This window comes from Colletotrichum siamense (genome assembly GCF_013390195.1).
Source record: "Colletotrichum siamense strain Cg363 chromosome Unknown KSG_Cg363_contig05, whole genome shotgun sequence".
In the NCBI taxonomy this organism is placed as follows: Eukaryota; Fungi; Ascomycota; class Sordariomycetes; order Glomerellales; family Glomerellaceae; genus Colletotrichum; species Colletotrichum siamense.
Window position 1 is genome coordinate 4,291,213 of NW_023501018.1, and position 15,847 is coordinate 4,307,059.

Sequence of the window (15,847 nt, forward strand, 5' to 3'; positions counted from 1 at the left end):
GATTATTCTATAGTTTATTTATAATAAATTATTTTATAAAGACTATCTAAATTTAGAAGTAGATATTTTTATTAATATATCTCTTAGAATCTATTTAACTACTTAGAAGCTTATTTAGGAGCTTTATAACTTCTTATAATTAGGGATAAATATATAAGAAAGCTATTTAGGTTCTACTTTAGAAATAAAACTTATTATAAAGTTTTTTAAGTATTATAAACTTTTAAAAATTAAGTTTTTAAATAGAAAAAACTCCTTATATATAAGATAAGATAAGATATTAATAGATCTATTATTATAATCTAAGGAATAACTAAATATTAATAATAAGTTTAAGAGAATAATATTAATATTAAGCTTCCCCCTTTTTATATAAAAGAACTAATTAGTAGGAGAGAAAAAATAAGAAAAGAAGTAATTATATAAAGTATATAGATACTAAACTTAATAGAACTCCTATTTAAGTTATAAAATAAATTAATACTTATAAGTATCTTTCTATATAATATAAATCTTTATATATTAATAAACTAAAAGTCTCCTAATAAAGTTAAAGAGGAATAATTTAAGAAATATCTTAATATATAAGCATTAGTTTATAGTGTACTATAAAGTTTTAAAACTTAACTTTATTAGGGAGGGATATATATTTATAGTTATAGAGTATATATTTTTAAAAGAGAAAGAGAAAGAGAGATAAAGAGAAGAGAGTTTAAAGTAGTTTTATATAGCTATATTAGATATCTTATAAGGTATATACTTAATATATATAATCTTTATAGAATTTAGATTTTAATACTTAAGAGAGTAATTATTTTATAAAATATTACTTTTAATAAGAGTAAGTTCTTTTTAAAGAAGGATATTAAAGAAGGATTAAAATTAATAGTTATAAGAGCTATAATTAAAGAGATAGAGGAATTATTTTTAGTTTTTAATATACTTATAAGCTTTAGTATTTTAAATAAAAATAATCTTATAATTAATAAAAGAATTATAGTATAATAGTTATTATAAAGTATAGAAAATAGGAAAATTATGCTTAAAATAGCTTAATATAGCTTTTTTACTCTTAAGTAATTTTTAGAACTTATTAGTTAGATATTTAGGAGTAACCCTCTTAAATAAACTTTAGAGCTTTTAAGTAATAGAAATCTTAAGAGTAATATTACTACTAATACTTTAGAATCTTAAAAGAATTTAGAATTAATTAATAGAATAAAGTCTCTATTAAAAGATATAAGAAATTTTAAACTAATAGATATAAATAGCTTTTATAAGAATTTACTTCTTTTTAAGGATTAGCTTAACTTTAAAGATATATAAAAAGGAACCTCTAAATTAAAGAAAAAGTACTTATATATAAAGAAAACTTATATTTAGACTTATTTTTATAAAGGGGGTAATCTTTAGAGTAAACTTAAAAGTATTTTTACTATTTATATTAATAATATTATTAATATAAAAAATAAAGACTTAATATTTAATAAATAAGAATAAAATAACTTTTTTATATCTTATATATTAGAGAAATAGAAAGTTATTAAAAAAAGTAAAGAACTTTACTATATATTTTATAAAATAGTAAAAGCTAGATTAAATAAACCCTTAAGAGATAATATTTATAAAGGATTAATCTTAAAACCTCTTTTTAATCCCCTATTATAATCTAATAAAATATATTATATATAGCTATTATTACTCTTAAGGATTTAGAAAGAGATTAAAAAGCTTCTTAAGTAGCTTTAGAAGCTATTTATTATTATATATTATAAAGAACTTAAGAAAATTATTAATTTTAAGATATAGAAGATTTTAAACTACTTAAAAATATACTTAAAACCCTTCCTTTTAAAATAAATCTTTACTTATAAACTAAATATAAATAGATATCTTATAGATATAAAAATTTAAATTATTATAAAAGGGGACCTCTAATTAAGAGATCTTAAGAGTACTTATATTATAATTTTTATTTCTTAAACTTTTTAAGTTATAATAGTAATTATTATATAATTTAACTATAAAGTATATTAATATAATATTATTAATATATTTTTAAATATAAAAATACTAAAAAGAAGAGATCTAATTACTTATAAGATATTTTAAAGTATTAAAGAACTTATAAGATATTTAGATTCCTCTATTAGATATATTATTAAGCTAAATAGAGTTTTATATAAGTTTTAAGATATATTACTCTTATAGTATAAAGAATTTAGCTCTACTTTTAAGAAATTTAGTTTATAGAACTTAAAAGAGGACCCCTATTTCTTTTAAAACCTTAACTAAAAAGTTATAATTATATTTTATATTAATAATTTTCTTATTCTATTTTATAAAAATAATAAGGATAAAGCTTATAAAGTTATTAATAAAATTAAGAAAAAGTATAAGATTAAGGAATAAAGAGATATTAAATAGTACTTAAGAATAAAAGTTATAAGAGATTAAAAAGTTTAAAAGATCTTTTTAGTTTATAATTTATATATTAAGAAAGTTACTTAGAAGTTTAATTTATAAGATATTACTTATTTATTAACTTCTTTATTTTAAATAGAACTTAAGAAAAATAAGAGATAAGTAATACTATAAGAAGTTAAAACTTTTTAAAAGATAGTTAGATTAATACTCTATATAGCTATATTTATTAAAATAGATATTATATTTATAGTAGTATTTCTATTTTAATTCTTTATAAATCTATTTTAAAAATATCTAGCTATTATAAAATATACTATATAATACCTATATAGAACTTAATATTTTATAATTTACTTTAGTATTTTAAAAAGTAAGTTTATAAGTACTTAGATATTACTTATAGCTATAAATACTTTATTTATAAATAATAAAGTAATATATTAATCCTTATAAAGATATTTTATAATACTATTTAGGGGATTAATTTAATAGAAAGTAACTAAATAAGTAATAGTTATAATATTAACTACTAAAGTAGAACTCTTAAGCTTAATAAAAATAGTAAAAAAGATAGTAGCTCTCTAGAAACTATTTAAAAATATTAAATTTAAACTTAGTAATATATAGAATATTTATTATAATAACTAATAAATAATTAGACTTATTATAAGTAATAAAGAGAGAATAAATATTTATTTAAAATATATTAATATCTATAATATATAGTTAAAATAAGAGTATTAAAAAGAAAACTTTTAAGTAATTTATATACTAATAAATAAAATATTTATAGATAGACTTATAAAAAATCTCTTATAAATAAAGTTTAAATATTTTTACTTACTTTTAAATCTTATAGATATAATATATATAATTATAATATACTTATAAAGATTATAAAGTAAAATAAGGTTTTTTTTATTATATATAAAACTTAAAAGAAAACTACTTATAAAACCTAAAAAGTCTCTTATAAGACTAAAAACTTTATAAAACTCTAAACTAAATAGGTTATTTACTAAACGCTAAAACTATTATAAGGACTAATATACTTAAAAGCTTAATATAAGTTATTAAACTTATAAATAGTATAAAAAAGATCTATATTAGAGAACTATTTAATATTAAAGAAATTCTCTAAGTTTTTAACTATAGTAGCTTATTTATAAGTAGAAATCTTACTATCTCTTAATAATACCTTAATTTTATTATAAATATCTAAAAAGTCCTTCTTAAAATAATTATAATAATTAAAAATAGATTATAATATATAAATAGATTAGTAATAAACTACTTCTCTTAAGTAAGTATAAGCTAAAATAATACTTTAAATAGAAATAATAGAATCTCTATTTTAAGAAATAAGTAAAATAGTTTTAATTTATAAAGTAGCTAAAGTTAAAAAGTATAACTTAAAAAGAGGATTATTAATAATAATAGAGATTAAAGTATAAATAAACTTATAAAAAATATAGATCTCTTAAGGAGTAATAGAGAAAGTTATATTAAATAAATTAATATAAAGCTTCTTAATAATAAATTTATAAAAAATAAATTATTTTTAAGGATATTTAGTAGAAATAACTTATTAAGTTAAAATAATAGCTAGAGAAATATTTATAAAATAATTATTACTCTTTAAAATATACTTATTTTTATAAGTTTACTAATAAACTTAAGATAGTAACTTAGGAATAATATTATTATCTTTAGAAGAATTAATCTAATAGATTTAATTTAGTTAAGAACTATAACGCTTATAAAACTAGATAATATAAAGGATAGCTATAAGAAGAGGAGTAATATAATAAAGAGCTAAAGAAGTAAGTAACTTAGAAGATACCTTACTTAGAAGTTCTTATTTAATCTTAAATAAAGTAGGACTTTAAAGCTTCTAAGAATAAGCACTTTTATAAGAGGTAAGCCTCTCCTAAGTCTTCTTTCTTAAGAGGAGGTTTCTAATTTTATATATATAATTAATCTTTATATAATATTTTTAGTTTATAAGCGTTTTTATATATATATAAGGCATTTTTAGCTATTCTTATAGCTAAGGGGGTGTGTAATAATTTATTTTATAATATATCTTCTACCTTATATAGCCCTCTTAATAAGCTTTACTGAGGGAGCAGGTTATATAACTAGTATAAGCCTTATAAGTTTATAATTTAAGGATGCTTAAGAGGATAACTTCCTCTTAAGTAATACACACCTTTTTATAAACTCTTTAGTCTCCTCTAACTGCTAGCTCTTAGTATCTATAATAAAGAATTTATAGTAATAATTAAAGTTTTTAAAGAATAGAGATTTAAATTCTTAAGAATAATTTATAAAGTACTTATATACTTAAACTATAAAAACTTCTTATACTTTACTACTTCTAAAATATTAAATAAATAATAAATTAAATAATTAGAATTTTTTTCTAAGTTTAACTTCTAAATTATTTATTAAAAAGGATTAAATAATAGTAAAACTAATATTTTTAGCTAATAACTAAACTATAATATCTTAATATTTAAAGAAACCTAAGTAATTCTTAAAAGAAATAATAATAAAAACTTAATATTAATAACTAAACTCTTAATAATAACTAAATAATCTAAAACTAGCTTATTTAGTAAACTAAATAATAAAGTAATTATAAAGTTTTATATTTAACTTATATATAGTTACTAAAGAATTATAAAAACTTAAAAATAACTATAATAGTAATATAGAGAAAAAGTTATTAGAAAATATATAGTAAAAATAATTAAAAACTATAAAGTTTATTTTAAAAATAAACCTATTTAATATTAATTTTATAATATATTATAACTTTTACTTATATTATAAATTACTTAGTAATCTATATTATTTAACTTTATTATTAGATTACTAAAGTTTTAAGAACTTCTTATAGAAGTATATTATAATAGTATTCTTATTATTATAAATTAATTTATAAAGTATACTTACTTTATTTTATATAAAAAAGTAAGTAATACTAAAAAATATATTTATATATTTCTTAAGTATATTATTACTAATTATAAAATACTTAAAGAAATTATATTAAATAAAAATAAAATCTTTACTTCTAACTTTTAGAAATTAATTATATTATATCTTAGTATTAAATAATTAATATCTATTATATTCTACTTATAAACTAATAAATAAATAGAATAAATTAAATAAATCTTTAAAACTTACTTCTATATTTATATTAATTATAACTAAAATAATTAAGTTATATTATTATTAATAGTTTAATTTATTTATAATAATATAATAAGAAAAAATACTAAGGAATCCTCTTTTTATTTTAATTATAAATTTAAACTTATTACTTATAGAAAACTTTAAATAAGATTAACTATAATAAAAGCTATTATTTTAATATAATAAATTAAAAATATCTAAAAAAAATATATATAAAGAACTTAAATTTATATAATAATAAATAACCTAATTTAGTAATAAATAAAGGATTAAGAGATTAACCTTAAAAAAAAGAGATAATACTTATTTTATATAGTAAAATATTAAAATAAAATAACTAAATAATAAACTTAACTTTAAAAAATTTAAACCTTTTAAAATTTTATAAATTATTTTACTAATTAACTATAAGTTTAAACTCTTAAATATTATAAAATATTATTTAGTATTTTATATTTTATTATTTAAATTAGCCCTATAAAAATTATAAATAAGTAATATTATTATTATAGAGAATAATAAGCTAAAATATAAAGTTAAATATATTATTAACTACTTTAAAAAGCTTAAAAGATATTAATATCTTATTAAGTAGAAAAGATATAAATATAAAGATAATATTTAGGAACTTATAAAGAACTTTACTAATATAACTAATAAATTTATTATTTATTAATAATAATACTAAGAATAAGAAACTATATTAATATTAATAATACCTCTTAGTTAAATAAATATTAATAGCTACTTATAAATTAAATACTTATATAGATATATTAAATTACTAATAGAAATAAATAGATTATAATAAAGAAAACTATTTATTTAGTTAGAAATACTAAAATATAACTAAAACCCTCTTAATAAGAAGTTTAAAATATTAAGATTTTAATTAAGGATTAAATCTAAATCTATTATACTAAAGCTATTTATTAACTAAACTTCTAATATAAGAGATATTACTAGCTCCTCCTCTATAACTTCTTAACTTTTTTAAAAAACTACTTTTTTCTACTTATATAAATAATCTAACTATATTATAGATTTATCTAACTTAACTTATATAGTATATAAAGTAGTAGCTTTTTTTTATAATACTTCCTCTTTAGTTACTTCTATATTTTCTAAATAAGCTATTTTATTTAGTAAATAGTTAACTATAATAAGTTAGTAATATATATAAAATATAAAGAGTATAAAAATATATAAATATAAATAGTATTTACTACTATATTATAAAACTACTTTAAGTAAATATATTTACTATAAACCTTACTATTTAAAAGAAATTTATAATACTTCCTTATAGAATAATAATAAGAATAAAGTATATTAATAATAAAATTAAACTTAGTAATATATAATATATAATTATAATAATAAAGAGTAGAAATAGAACTTAATTTTAATTTTTAAATATAACCTAATATAATATTAATATTATAAATAAATTAAGAAATATAATTAATAGATCTTTAACTTAGGATTAATAACTTATTTATATTAAATCTTAAAAATAAGATTTTTAGAGAGAAAACTTAATATTATAACTTATAAATAAGGATAATAGTTAAATAACTTACTTAAACGTTAAGTAACTAAAATAAGATATTTATACTATAAAATTATAAAAATAATAAGAACTTATTTAGTATAAAAAAACTATAATATAAATTATATAATAATAAAATAGGGAAATAATTAATAGAATATAAAATAAAATATTTAGTAATTAATTAGTATTACTAATTAATTATAATTACTTTATATATTTAGGTAATTACTTTTAAGTAAATAAAAAATACTATTTAGGATTTATATATAGTATAACTTAAGCTTAGTTTAAAGTTAAACTCTTATAGCTCTTTAGTAATTAACTTAGTATTTATCCTTAAGATACTCTTAGCTTATTTTTATTATAAATTATTTATTAAGTTTAAGACTAATTACTTTAATCTCTAAAAACCTAATCTACTATAGCTTATAACTTTTAACTTAGATTATAACTTAATATACTATTAGAACGTATTAATCCTTAGCTTCTATTAGTAGACCTTACTGTTAGATAGCTAACTATAATAATGAATATATAATGCTAATATAAATATAGAAGTGAAAAGAATATAGAGAGAAAAAGAGGAAATAAATACGCCCTACTGCCTTAGGGCAGTGTCTAACTAGCGCCTCTAGATAGATTCTCAGAGCTCCTTAACCTGGATATTCTTTTATGCTGCTGCTTAACCCCTTAGCTATCAATGCGTCTTAGGAGATGCACCAGTGACAATTCAGCTAGTGGAAAGACTGAAGTAGGCGTTGACACGGCTGCCTAGAATTGCATTGAATATCAGATGGAGACGGCCTGGAGAGAAGGCAGGAGTGACCCTGGTTTGCCTGATCATTTTCAGTTGATTCTAGTCGCTAAGCTAATAGGCTTAAAAGTAACTCACCTGCAAAACTTCTACCTACGTGAAGACACTAAATTCAAGAGTACTTTAGATTTCACTCATAATAAGGCAGCCTCCCTTAATGATACTAGGAGGCTTTCTTACCGCTAGGGTAGAGCAGAAGGGTTCCTTCAAATTCAGAGGACGCCGGGGAGTTCTTTTCTGAATTCCAAGCTATGTAGATCACGTTAAATGCCTGCATGATTATGTAACATAATTACTGGTGACGAAGTCGGAGGTGTTTGTTCACGTCCGCCATGTGGCTAGGATTGATTGGTCAGAGGTCTGTGGGTATTTACTACAACAGATGATAATCTCTATGAAATCTTTCATTCTCCTAGAACCTTTTCCATTTTAGATTAACAACGCCGATCTGCAAGATGCTTTGTGTCGTGTGTCTCAAATCCCTCGAGAGCTACGTCGACCCTTCGTCGGTTGAGGTAGTAGGCGCGACCGGCATTGCCCGGCCTCCAGAAGGGGTCGCGCCAATAACGGAGAGCCAAAGACAAAGACATGCAAGATGTAACATATCTAAAAATCAGGTGTTACGTCTCACTAGGATGCTCACATGCTCATTCAGTGTTATCTGATCCCGAACGCCGATTCGACCGTGAAGAATATGCGTACGGGCACCATAAAACGCCCGAGTCATGGTTGGAATCAGCAGCAGAAGGTTGCGCAATATGCAGCTCCCTACCAGTGAGAACTGAATACACGGAGGATATGGCAACTTTGGGATATTTCACCTGGATCAACATTTGTCTCAGCCTAGAAACCCACACGGGGAAGACACGCCTCGATATGTACATCATTTGTGGGAACTATTCTTATGAACGCTATGGCCGGTTCTTGTCATACTCAAGTCAGTATCATCCGAATACGTATTATGGAAACAAGTAAAAGAACTAACTCAACTCTGCAGCAATCCAACATCGCTTCAACAACATGATTTCAGAGTTCTCTGATGCTCCGGGTACATGGGCTACCATCCAGCACTGGATGCGGAGTTGTGACGACAAGCATTCTCTGTGCAAAGTCCAGTCGACCTTTATTCCGACACGCCTCCTGAAGCTACATACGAGCGGTGGTGTAAGAAGTTTCCGCTTAGCCCTGCGCGAAGAAATTGAGCCGGGATCGAAGTACCTTGCGCTAAGCCATTGCTGGGGAGACAAATCCTGGGACCTGGATCTCACACTTAGAGCTTCAACGCTGACAGAGTTATCGAGAGGCAAGCCACTATCTTGTCTTCCAAGGACGTTCAAAGACGCCTTCGTGGCCCTGGAACGGCTTGGTTTACAGTACATATGGATAGACCGCTTGTGCATATTTCAAGACTCCGAGGCTGACTGGAGTCAGGAGTCCTCATCGATGCATCAAGTGTTCAAGAGTGCATTTCTTTGCATCGCAGCCTTGGGTGCGGAAAACGATGAAGGGGGCCTTTACTTTCAACGGGTTCCAAAGGATATCAAGCCCACTGTTATCGACTTATCTCTGTTTGGCACGCCAGACTCATATGTCAACGAGTGGGAGATTTTCTTACTTCATCAGAAAAGCCTCGACCACGCAACTCTATGTAAGCGCGCCTGGATCTTGCAGGAAAGAGTCTTGAGTCCACGGACAATATACTGGGGTAAACAGCAAGTTTTATGGGAGTGCCATGAAATGCATTGTTCTGAGAGCCAGCCTGATGCCGACTGGTTTGGTGCTAGCTGGACTCGCCAAGAGGACCTCCAAAGTAGAGGGCCTAGCAACCATCAACCCGCATTCAAATATCTAATGCCTCAATGGCCGGGATCTCCTTCTAGGGGACCCGAACTCCATTACAGACAATGGCGTGAGCTGCTTGGGTATTACACGAAATGCCAACTTACCAAATCACGCGATAAGCTGGTGGCGATATCGGCCATTGCAAAAGAAACAAGAAGCTTCTTGGGAGCCCTTGGCGAAGAAACCAGATATTTGGCTGGGATATGGGAGGCTGAATTACCTGAAGCTTTGGCATGGCGTGTGCATCCAGACAGTATATGCGGGAGACGGCCGGTCGATTACCGGGCACCTTCATGGTCTTGGGCCGCAGTAGATGGGGAAATCATGGGTTGCATTAAGCCTCCTGACGGCAACTCATTGGCCGAAGTCATGTCAGCGGAGACAACTCCCCTGACAGATGATGAGACTGGCCAGGTTACGGAGGGCGCCATTACACTTCAAGCTATAGTGCTGCCGGCCACAGTTGATGATGTTTACTCATGCCCGGAATGGTACAGGCGGATGAAAGCAATCCCGTCTCGTCAAGTCACGTTGTCAAGCTTTCATGAGCCTGGGCTTCAAGCTATATATGGATCTATGATTGAGTCCATGGCCCAAGCCTGGGTTCATTTCGACACTTACGATGACATTTGTGCCGAGATTCAGTTTGTACCTTTATATATGCGTTGGTTTTTGTCTATCTGGGGACTCGCCTTGGTCCCAGGGGAGGGGGGGTTCAGGCGGGTTGGTGTAATTCAAGTCAAGATCCCGACTGATAAGCAAGCAGCTTTGGCATTCATAGGCCAACTTCCTCGACAGAGTGTGGTTATTAGATAGTGGACTATTCTTTTTCTTTAATGTCCTATATGGCTAGTGTCGTCGTCGTCGCCGTCGTCGCTGTTGTTTTTGTCTGTACCAGGTTGTTATTCTTCTAATCATCGTCCTCGATTGGAGTAAACCTGTTCACAGGTAATAGTCGCGCACGCAGGGAAATCAGGTAGTCTTGCAAGAAACTCTCGTAATACAGTTACTAGACGTCGATAGAGTAGATAAACATAAGGTTTGGCATCACATTACTTCACACAAGTAGGTAGGGAACGATTAGGGGTGGTATAAATCAAAGGCTCACACGACATGCAAGACATGGGTAACAGAACGGCTTGTCACCCGGCCAGATGGTAGAACCCTCTCGATACGGTGAGACAATGTCAGTACCACATTTACATGGGCGTAAAACACTAGGTCTTGGAGGTTGTGATCGAAAAATGAAATGCAATTGCTCGCTTCCTGAAAACTTCCTAGACCTTCAGAGTCTTATTCTAGCCTTCCTTTGTTCCACCATTTGGCATCTTCCACGTCACCCTCACCCGTCTTGATCTGTGTTACCACACTCTTACTCCTCGCCAACGGGTCAACCTGCCGCACCACAAACTCGTCCAGATACCGCCCATTCGGCGGAGCCCGCGATTCCTGTCGCAGGCTCGCCTCGCTCCCAACCCTCGACCTCCTGTCCGGCTCCATCTCCAAGTCGTCGTCCAGCTCCACGCTCTCCAGCCGCCTGGCCTCGCGCGTGACCTCAATTTCCTTGGTGACAAAGATGCCGTCTCCGAAATCGCCGAAGTGCTTCCGCAACACCGGCCAGAAGATGGGCACGCTGCACGCCACCATAGCCAGGTCGACCTCCACGCAGGCAATGACGACGCTGATCGGGGCGTACCACGTGTAGTCGAGGGTCGGCAGGGTCGCGGCCTTGTGCTGGACGACGGAGATGAGGCGGACGATCGAGATGGCGTTGACGATGAGGCCGATGGTGAGCAGGACGAGCAGGCCGAGCTTGGACTTGAGCGTGGCGTCGCGCTTGAAGTAGAGGGGCACGGGGATCGCGAGGACGAGGAGGTCGAGGATGACGTTCAGGGCGGCGTGGCTCGCGTAGGTGCCGTAGAAGATGTCGGCGTCGAGGGAGCCGTAGCCCCAGCGGGCGGCGGGGACTTGCCAGTCCCAGTAGGCGCGGATGGGGTAGCAGGGGATCCAGCCGAGGAAGCTGTAGGCGATGGCCCAGAGTCCGGTGAAGAGGATCATGGCTTTGCAGGCGCTGCGGAGGAAGCCGGGCTGGTCGTAGATGCGGACGTACTGGAAGAGCAGGGATAGTTTGATGAAGGCTGTTGACATCTGGTAGGAGGCACTCGTGATGTAAAACGTCTGAAATGGCCAATGTTAGTAGGGCAATTGTTGATAGACCGGCAACCGGGGGGAACTCGTCACGGGGCTCGTACGCAGAGATAGTTTTGCACGTCTGAAGCTGTTAGTTCGTAGAGATGCTTGCCCAAGCCAAAGGAAGTCGCTTTGCCATGTGTCAGCCAAGAAGCCATTGAGATGATCAAATCTGAGATGTGATAACTTACAAACACAAGCACCAATCGTGCCAGTTGTTGTCGTCAACAGCGATAATACGACGAAAAGGTCGTCCCATCCCAGAGCCTTAACCACCATCCCCCGCGTGTACATACGAAAGGCGACACATATCCATGCGACGACCTAGAGCGCCAATGTCAGAACACACGAATAGCTTCACATTTCCGACGGAGAACCATACCTCGAAGGTGATGGCGACACCCAGGATCGTGCCCTTCTCGTTCACCAGCGGCTTCGGCTCGTGAGAGTTGTCGTATCCGGTGCCGAACAGCGTATAAATCGTTTTTCCATCCATGGCTGTCAAACCACGGTGGGGGATCAAAACATTAGACAGAAAAGAGAAGTGAGTCTGACCCAACCCAAGCAGTAAAACTTGGGAACAAGTCAAGAAGCCGTGGGGTGATCAGTGCAGGAAAAGACTAGCAGAGGAAGCAGGTAGGTTATGTGAATATCAAGATAGAGACAAGCCCCATCCCTTCTCGAAAGAAAAGAAACGAAGAGAGGTACACACACCAACAAGACGACAACGGTTCGAGCCAACAACCGATCTGCCCGTTCCGGGTCCGTGGTATTATATTCTGCTCTGCTTCCTCCAGCAAACGAGTCCACAGATAGCTCGAGACGAGCACCAGAGCAGCATAGTGCCTGCCCAGGAACCCGCTCGCCACCCTTGCTAACCATATGCCGAACGTCAGTAAAGCCCTGCTGGGGGCCCGGGGGGGGCTACCCTACTCCACAGTTCAAACCATACCCCTTTTTCTCCTAACGCGTGCCGGGGTGAGGGCGCCATCCTCGAGGGAGGATGCTGCTGGCTGGCTGCTGCACTGGAAAATTCCGCGCTGCAAGCAGCTGGATCGCGGTGGATGAGAGGACAAGCATCAAGGGCCTTTGACAGCAAAGGGGGGCCAAGGGGGAGCCTGGCTTAGTGGTGCTGATCTCTTCTTTCACTTCTTGCTTTCCCCCGATGGAATGGCGTCCGTGCGATTGCAACCCCAACCCTGACATGGTGTGGGAAAGAAGAGTAAGACATTGTGGATTGAATCGGTCGTCTCGTCGTCCAAACAGCAGCTGGGAAGAGGCTGCGGCGCCAATTGCTGGCTGGAAGAGCCAGAAAAACCTGCTGGGGTTCGAGGAGATTAGCACAATTGTGCATGAAGCATGGCGCCGCAAGCCACGTTGTCACCATATCATCCAGCCAACCTTTAAACGTCGTCGAGGCGCTAAAGAGGAAGCACGGGGCGCTGGGCAGTTTCTTTCGAGGCCGTCCGGCGCCCGAAAACCCGGGAACAAGTGCTGCACTAAAACGATCCAACACACATTTCATCAACGAGACGGTGGCAGATCTTCTGCTTTTGGGCGATGGTCTCCCCCGATTATGGTTATCGTCTAAGAACGTGGCTCTGGGCTGTGGCTGGGGCTGGGGGAAGTCAGATGTACTTTGTACAATTAGCCCGACATGTGAAGGACTACGAGGAAGCTCCCTTCTTCGGTGATATATCACGACTTGTGGAAATGAATGACATTCACTGTTGCATGGCGAGTGACGGCAAACAGATAGAGGCAGCAAGATTGAAGGCACAGGCGGACAACCCCGGCCCCTTGCGCTGTGACGAGAGCCCCGAGTCAGTGACCGTCACCCGCTAGAGTGACCGCGTGTTTCAGCGAATGTAGGTCCTTTTTCTGCTTCCATCGCTGTAATTCACTGTGGTATGCAGTACAGATAAGGCAGTAAAACCTCAAAAATGTGAGCTAAAGATGCCCGAGATATCCGGGACGCACTTGTCAAGTACAAGAGTTCACGTCGCCTGAAGCTTCTTTGAAGCATGTGATATGTGTGTGTGTGTGTGTGTGAACTTCCACGATGAAAAACGTCTCGACTGCAAAGGGGGGCGCGGCAGCGGCTCAGTCAGGAATCCACGTAATGCATCGGAGTGTGTTCCGCCTAGTATTCCAATTCTACGAGTCAAAACGCTCATAACATCTCGTCTTAAACCGTCCAAGAATCAGGGCTCGACGAGAGCCAACCAATGTACGCATCCACGACCGATGAAAAGAGGAGACGGTAATAATACAGTTGCGTGCCATCTTAACACCCTTCGAGAATTCAAGATCGTGAAGTCTCGTCTATCGCCGTGGGCCTCGTGGCTCATACGCCTCTGGTTTTACAGCCCCGGAGACGAGCACCACCCTCCACATCAAATTTCGGAGGCAACTTCTCGCGACTCGAGATCGAATTGGTGTGACGTCCGGTCGTGATGGGGGGAGAGGGGGGGGAGGTTACCTCGCGGTGCAATCGTGGGCTCAATGGCTCATATCCACGTGCTCTCCAGTTGCACCACAGTAACCCAGGGAAGCGGGGGAGGCGAGTTGGAGCTTTGGAGGAGGTCAACGCGCAAATGGCTGCCCCGGGGTCGTTCACGGCGAGATGATCCCGAATGATGCTCGATTGTGCAGGTTTTCCGGCCTGGATATTCCGGAATAGACGAGTATGGGCTTCGTTGACGAGATACGAGGTACGAGCCGTGCTCCAGCAAAGCGAACAACGGCAGCAAGGCCCGAAACATCAGCAAACAGTGCGTCTTTATCAGTCCTCAATCAAAAATGAAATCTCGCCAATCTATCGACTGCCTGTACGCTCGGACGCATTTGATAATATCAAAAAAAGGGTCCAACGAAATAACGTACGCATTCTTCTCACCTAGAGCGAACGCACCTATCAACCACTGCGAGACTGAATCATTCACCGAAAGGCCCACGTAAGATGGGGGACAAATACGTCAACTGTCAAAAGACGTAGGTTTCGCACGGGACAGTCTTCCGCGGGCGATCCTGAGCCGGTTTTTCTGTCTCTCCCCGAGTCAGCTCTTTCACGGCTGTGCCGCGTCGTCGACGGTCACTTTACGGGTGGCTTGAGGCTCCATCCGGATTGCTCCTGTCAGTGATGCTGGCCAATTTACATAAAGTGCTGACTGACATGCGCTGGGGGTCACGGGGTTGCCACTGAAGGAACAGTAAGAAACAAGAGTGGGGGGAGGGCATAAAGACGACCTCTGGGCGACGAACGATGCTTCAATGCTCCAGAATTCAGAGCGTCTAGGGAAGCTCTGGCCTGCCCCGGTGGCGCTGAGTGCCACGCGGGCCGTTGGGATCGAGGGATGTTGCCGGTAGACTGGTTACGAAGCCATCGCGTTTTCTCAGAGACAATGTCGACGATGCTGGGATTTCTCCTGTTGGCTGGGTTGAAGCTTACTTGCTAGCTGATTTCATGTCTATGAAGTGCAGCGGAACGGGCGCTAATTCTCATCTTATCTCTTTGTCGGCAGGCAGACTCGACGAAAGTACGGATAGGGCTCAACTTCGAGATGATGGAGAGCGACAAGCCACAGCCTTAATCCAACTCATTCAGAACACACGAGTGAAGATCGCAAGACACAGCCATGTCTTTTCTCCCAAGCCACATATCGAATGATCTCCAAAAACACATACCGTCATCGTCCAGACAAGATCCCCCATCGCAACAGAGTTCAGCGAGATCGCCAGAATTTCTCCTAAAATGTCACGCTGCCCTTCCCGGAGGACCGACCAGCCAGCCAACGCGCCCCCAAACCCAA

General features: G+C 34.0%; 2 protein-coding genes across 2 annotated transcripts; one reads left to right on the forward strand and one right to left on the reverse strand.

Moving 5' to 3' along the window:
* Positions 1–9,077: 9,077 nt before the first annotated feature.
* CGCS363_v008712 (uncharacterized protein) lies at positions 9,078–10,661 on the forward strand (the record flags this gene model as incomplete). The annotated part of the gene is made up of 1 exon (XM_036640561.1): positions 9,078–10,661. One exon carries the CDS (start codon positions 9,078–9,080, stop codon positions 10,659–10,661), a length of 1,584 nt encoding a protein of 527 aa, XP_036494692.1.
* A 477-nt stretch (positions 10,662–11,138) lies between these two features.
* On the reverse strand, positions 11,139–12,531 carry CGCS363_v008713 (uncharacterized protein; the record flags this gene model as incomplete). The annotated part of the gene is made up of 4 exons (XM_036640562.1): positions 11,139–12,023; positions 12,098–12,165; positions 12,227–12,359; positions 12,418–12,531. 4 exons carry the CDS (start codon positions 12,529–12,531, stop codon positions 11,139–11,141), a joined length of 1,200 nt encoding a protein of 399 aa, XP_036494693.1.
* Between the last annotated feature and the right edge of the window lie 3,316 nt (positions 12,532–15,847).